Source organism: Morus notabilis, unplaced genomic scaffold (genome assembly GCF_000414095.1).
Source record: "Morus notabilis unplaced genomic scaffold, ASM41409v2 Scaffold95, whole genome shotgun sequence".
Classification (NCBI taxonomy): domain Eukaryota; kingdom Viridiplantae; phylum Streptophyta; class Magnoliopsida; order Rosales; family Moraceae; genus Morus; species Morus notabilis.
The window spans coordinates 214,841-221,359 of record NW_010365652.1 but is presented as its reverse complement, the minus strand read 5'-3'; the positions used below and the strand labels follow the sequence as shown (position 1 = coordinate 221,359).

The 6,519-nt window shown below is 39.3% G+C and overlaps 2 protein-coding genes across 2 annotated transcripts; both read right to left on the bottom strand.

Annotated features, from left to right (window-relative positions):
• Nucleotides 1-1,687: 1,687 nt before the first annotated feature.
• LOC21412626 lies at nucleotides 1,688-2,745 on the bottom strand. The gene is made up of 2 exons (XM_024172437.1): nucleotides 2,203-2,745; nucleotides 1,688-1,888 (listed from the first exon to the last, which is right to left on the bottom strand). The coding sequence occupies exons 1-2, from the start codon at nucleotides 2,738-2,740 to the stop codon at nucleotides 1,854-1,856; spliced, it is 573 nt and encodes a 190-aa protein (XP_024028205.1). The 5' UTR covers nucleotides 2,741-2,745; the 3' UTR covers nucleotides 1,688-1,853.
• Nucleotides 2,746-4,279: 1,534 nt separating this feature from the next.
• Nucleotides 4,280-4,960, bottom strand: LOC21390317 (wall-associated receptor kinase-like 20). Its single transcript, XM_010108403.2, has one exon. The coding sequence runs from the start codon at nucleotides 4,928-4,930 to the stop codon at nucleotides 4,280-4,282; it is 651 nt and encodes a 216-aa protein (XP_010106705.1). The 5' UTR covers nucleotides 4,931-4,960.
• Nucleotides 4,961-6,519: the final 1,559 nt, after the last annotated feature.

Below are 6,519 nucleotides of genomic sequence, written 5' to 3'. Positions count from 1 at the left end.
CGCGTGAGGAGAACTCGCGCGGAGAGCGGGCGGTGCGCGCCAGGCGCGCGTCTGCGAGGGGACAGGTGGGTCCCACGGCCTGCGATGCGGCAGTGATCGACACGTGTCGGCTGGGTTGGCTCGCGGCTTCTTGGCTCGGCTCGCGGCTCTCGGCTCGGCTGGATGATGGAGTGATGGGCTTTGGGCCGAATTGGGCTTTTCTTGGGCTTAACTTTTGGGTTTTCCTTGGTAAACTAGCCCAAATCCAATTGTTTTCTTCAAAAACATGAAAAATAAAATAAATCCAATTAAAATTAAATCCTCTAAATTTAGAAATATTTGAAATTAAAATCACAAATTTGATAAAATAATTTGACAATTATGAACATTAAGAGTGCAAATTCGTGCACTTATCACTGAGTATATCCTTTAGCTACGAGGCGAGCTTTGTATCGCTCAATCTTCCATTTGGCTTGAAACTTTACCTTGTATACCCACCTACATCCAACCGAATGTTTCCCTGGTGGAAGAGCAGTAATGGACCAAGTCTTATTGCTTTCCAAAGCTTCCAGTTCAGCAGCCATAGCATCACGCCACTCTGGACTAGCGACTGCCTGAGTGAAGGATTTAGGTTCAGGGTGGGTGGAAATGGTGAGGACAAGGGCTCGGTAAGGGGAAGACAAGTGATCATATGACAAAACAGATGAAAGGGGATACTTGGAAGGATGAGGAGGTGTGGTGTGGTGACTTGCTAAATAGCAGTGATAGTCAGAAAGGTATGAAGGAGGCTTTATTACTCTGACTGGTCGTGGGGAGGAGATGTAATGGTCGAAGAGGGGTTGGCAGAGTGGATATCAATAATCGGCCGAGGTAATACCTGATCATCGAAGATTGTGGGAGGTGAGGACAAATGATTTGAGTGAACAAAAGGAAATATTCGTTCATGAAAAACAACATTCCTAGAGACAAAAATTGTTTGTGTCTGGAGATCAAGTAACTTGTACCCCTTATATCCAAGAGGATATCCAATGAAGATTGAGGCACGAGCCCTAGGATCAAATTTGGTACGTTGAACAGGTAATGTGGAGGCATAACATAGACATCCAAAACTGCGAAGATGACCATAGGAGGGCTTTTTGTGATGCAGCAACTCATACGGGGTTTTGTTGGACAATAAGGGAGAAGGAACACGGTTTATCAAGTAAACGGCTGTTAAGACACAATGACCCCAGTAACACAATGGTACGTTGGATTGAAACAATAAGGCTCTAGCAACATTCAAAATATGTTGGTGTTTTCTTTCTACGACTTAATTTTGCTCGGGTGTTTCAACACATGAATGAAAAGACAAGATACCATTAGACTTAAAAAATTCTGTAAAAGCAAGTTCTGGGGCATTATCAGAACATACAGACTTGATATTAACTTGGTATTGGGTTTGGATTAGTTTATAAAACTCAACAAACACAGATGACACCTCTGATTTTAACTTAAGTAAAAAAACCCAAGTAGTGCGAGTACAATCGTCAACAATGGTAAGAAAATACCGGTAACCTTCTATTGTTTCAATGTGGAATGGACCCCAAATGTCTATTTGAATTAAATCAAATGGAGCATCAGACAAAGAACTGTGAGAAGGAAATGGTAATTTTCTTTGTTTAGATAAATGGCATATAGAACAGTGTTGCCCAGAAACATGAGACTGCAATTTTAACTCATCAGCCAAACCATTAAGTTTATTAAAAGATGGGTGTCCCAGACGAGAATGCCATAAAACAGATTTCGACATTACAGATGAAACTAATGAACCAGAATTAGCAACAGATTTACAATTAAGAACACCTAATTCTAGACAATAGAGATTCCCACAACGCCTACCCTTCCCAATCGTCAATCCCTGAGAAAGGTCCTGAATAAGACACGAAGAAGACAGAAAATTAATAGAAAAATTGTGAGATTTTGTTATAGCACTAATGGAGAAAAGATTAAAATGAAATTGGGGAACATGCAGGACATTGGCAAAAGTTAGAGTGGGAGAAATAATCATAGTTCCTATATGGGTAACAGGAACAGAGGATCCATGAGGAAGGGAAACATGAGCGTTGGAAACAGAATAATAGGAGAGAAATAAAGAGAGATTGCAGCATACATGGTGGGTAGCACCGGTGTCAACAATCCACGATGTGGAATTAAAAGAAGAAGTAAGGGAAAAAGGATATCTACCGATGAAATTGGAGACTGAAGGTCCAGGCAGCTGTTCCTCGGTGGAAGTGACAGATGGCTTGCGGAGATGAAGTTGGGAGCTGAGGAGAGCAATGAGTTGTTGGCATTGTTCAGTGAACTGCGAGGAACCAGGTGTCGCCGTCGGTGGGGCTGGAGAGAAAGGAGACTCATAGGTCTGAAGGGATGTCTGGTTCGCGCGGAGGCCAGATGCATTGGATTGAAGGTAGCTTTGGGCTTGCTGGACCCTATTCGGCTGCTGGGCCCGAATTGGCTTAGACCTATAACCTGGTGGGAAACCATGCAGCCGGAAACATTTTTCCACCGTATGTCCTTGCAGCCCACAATGTGTGCAGAGGAGGCGTTCACGCCTGGGCCTGGTGTGAGATCCAACCACAGCGGTAGAGGGTGTCGGTGAAGCAACGTTGAACGCCATGGATTCCGATGGTTGAGATGCAACCACAGCTCCAATAGTTTGTTGCCTCTCTTCCTGAACTACCAGGTTAAAAATCTTTGCAACAGAAGGTAATGGATCTAGCATTAAAATTTGACCACGCATTCCAGAGTAAGAATCGTTCAAGCCCATTAAGAACTGCATAACGCATTCTTGCTTTTGATAATCCATCCATGATTTCATTCCACCACAAGAACGTACTGGAATAGGTTGATAATTTTTCAATTCGTCCCAGAGAATTTTAAGTCGAGTATAATATGTGTTAACATCAAGCGAACCTTGAGACAAGCCATGAAGCTGTTGCTTAATCTGAAAAATTCGTGGAGCATTACTCTGATGAAATCGATCATGTAGATCTGTCCATACGGCTCGAGCGGTGTCGAGATACAGCAAGCTGTCTGCAATCTCTTTCGAAACAGAGTTCAAAACCCAGGAAGTGACCATGCTGTTACATCGTGACCAGATTCCTGCATTAGGGTTCCCAGATTGGGGCTGTGAAATCGATCCATCCACAAAACCGAGTTTGTTCTTGGCGTTGAGAGCCATCAGCATCGCATGACTCCAGGTGTTATAATTGGAGCCAGTAAGAAGATGCGAAACAAGAATCATGCCGGGATGATCACCGTTGTGCAGGAAGAAGGGGCTGCTGGGATTCTCCATTGGACTTGACTCTTGAGCTACTGTGCTCTCAAGAGAGCCGGTACTTATGGGTTGAAAACGATTATTGTTATTGTTTTGACCTCCACGGGCCATATTGACAGAAGGAAAAAATCAGAAAACAGAGGAAGAAAATCGCTCTGATACCATATTAGGAAATGAAGAGGAAAGGAATGAAAATGCTCAACTCATTTCATTGATTGAAAAAGGAATCTCTGGTTCAATACATATAGCAAAACTGTAACAAACTCACAACGGAAATAAAGAAAGAAAGACAGCTCAGCAAAAGCTGTTGTAACCAAATTAACAAAAAGATAAAAGCTTAACAGATTCTCTAGTAGCACATATTTTGATAATACAGAAGGAGACGAGAAGAGGAGGCCCTTTTTTGGGTTTTTGGACTTTTGAATTTTACTCTTCTCCTCTCTCTTTCACAGTCGGAAAAAATAATTTATGCCATTTTATATTGTTCTTCTTTTATTTTCATTCTTCGTTGAAGGAAGTTGTTTGTAATGGAAAGTTGTTGGGTTGTCTTGGTTTCTTTGGTCTGAAATTGATTGCTTTATGTTTATTGGGGAGTTTGGCGTAGGAGACTAAGAGTATGAGGCTGCCATTGATGAAAATGAAGATAATTTTTTCATTATTTATTTTTTTTTTTTCAAGAAGTGAAAACTTACGCCACATACCACCTTTTATTTCAGTTTTCATAAACAAATCAAAATATACAAAAGTCCAAACTAAACAACAATGACAATTGACAATAAACCTAAGACATAAGTAAAACAAGACACTTTATAAAATGCATTAATCAACCCACACAACGCAAGCACTCGCTACAAATTTTTATTTCAAACTGTAAAAACACTAGAGTTGTAGACATTATCTTAACGGTAAATCGTACAAAGTTCAAATCAAGCCACCAAAAAAAAAAAACCAACGTACTGTAAAAAAACTTTGAACATGACAAGCTCAGTAATTAGGAGGCAACCATTGTAATTCAATGCCATAATTCCACTTATCAACAGGATCAGAAGGCTGCACGTCCACCACAGAAGTATAAGCAGTACACCCTCCATACCTGAGTCTTATAAAATGTGAATTCATGCTTGAATCCTTCAAGTAATGGCAACAAAGTGTACCTCTACACCCACTTCCCTCCTCCATCTGATCCTCGAATTGCCGGCAAAGGCTGCTCGACGAGCAATTCAGCGGCGAGCAGAGAAGGTTGTCGGAGCAATTCAGCAGCATGACAGTGTTGTGGGAGGATATGTTAAAGGGTGATCTGTCATCAAGCCTCAAGCCTTGAAGTGGGAAATCAGAAGAGTAACACGATGTGGTTTCTTGCAATGTTGGTGGGTTTATTATGAGCTTGTTGGTGCTTGTATTAATGCTGAGGATTTTGTAGTGGAATCCTTCAGCTGAGGGAAACTCAAGGGTGTTGGTGGTATTGTTGCAATAGATTTTGTATCTGGGGTCCCCACAGTTTCCATCAGTGCTAAAGGGGTAAGGAACTTCAACACTGCCACATTTTGGGCAAGCATTGATCAAGGCTGACACATTGGAAACAAAAATGATCAGCATACTAAACATCAAAGCAACCATCTTCACTCCTGTGTCCATAGTGAATATTGAGAACACTACAAAGAAGCAAGGAATTCCCTTGTGCTGGGTGTCTATTTATAGCAAAATTATTAGCTACTCTTCAAGTCAAACCATCAATAGTTAAATAGTAGAGAAAATTAGGTAGTACGCCACTAAAATCTAATAGCTTTACATTTATATCTAGTCTCTCGTTATTTTTATTAATTTTAATATCTATTAGAATACTCTCTGAAAACTTGAGTCGAAAATATGCGTTCAACTTTGTAAAGAAGAAAAAAATAATCTGACAAGATACTTTTTAATATCCCATCAAAATATTTTCTAATGAATTGAGTAGTAAAAATGTTAAATTTATATCATAAATTAAATCTAAAGATTACATTTTTTAAGCGGCATTTTTCTAAGTTACATATAGAGATTATGAGTACTATTATTAGTCTTTGGACTATCAATATTATATCATTTTGGTTTCTAAACTTTTTTTAGTCGGTATTTTGGTTCAAAATTGTTAAAAGAAAAAAAAAAGAGAGTTTGGCGAGTAATTTCTAGAAAGAAAAATTCATGTACGAAAGTAACACTTGGTTTAATTAATAGTACTAATTACTTTTGATCGCCGGACAGCTGTCAATTGATTGACTTCATAGGAAAGGTCAAGAAGAGAAGACATCCAACATCATTTGCCCTAATTATATAAAGAATAAAAAGCATTGCCCACTTTGTATGACACCCATGAATCTTGAAGCTAATTAGCTAGATTAAGAAAATTTGTTTCAAAATGCCCCAATTATAGTACTATTCTATTAGATTTGCCTCCACCTGAATCCAAAGTATAGAGACCGAGTCATAGACTAAATCCGAATACAGACATTTATATCAGATATGAAAACAAAACCGAAAGTGTGGTCCACATGATAAATAATCTATCTAGTTTCTCAGCACTGACATTATTATTACTATATACTAAAAGAGAGACGGGATTCACTGTTCATTGTACAGTAAATGAACAGTGAATTCCCGGCTTTGTCCCTACTTCCTGATGTTTAACTTTTTTAATACCCATTGTGTCCTGTTATGTTCTCTTACGTCTTTACCCTTGATTTTTTCTCATTGTCCGGCTTAATTCGAGGCGCATTTTTGTCTTTGACTTTAACTTTTTAATACCCATTGTGTCCGTTATGTTATTTTACGTCTTTACCCTTAATTTTTTCTCATTGTATGGCTTAATTCGAGGGGCGTTTTTGTCTTTGACTTTTTATTGTTGATTTTTTCTGCCTACTCTCTCTCCCTTGGTCTCTGTGTCTTCTGGAGTATTCTGCCGTTTCCTTCTCTCTCTTTCATTGGTTTCTCTTGTTCTGTGCTTCTTCTCTTCCATTTCTTTTGCTCCCCAATTGCTTCTCCCTTGATTTGGTTATTGTGGCTGGTTCTTTGATTCCATTTGGCCACAAGTGAATCTCTATGGTTTATGTGATATTTGTTGTAGGTTCTTTGATTTCTTTCTTGCGGGATTTTTGCCTGATTTTTGGATGTTTTTTGCTTCGTTTTGCTGCAGGTTTTTTAAAAATTTTTCTTGCATGTTTCTTTGTTGGTCTGATTTCCTTATTTAGCTT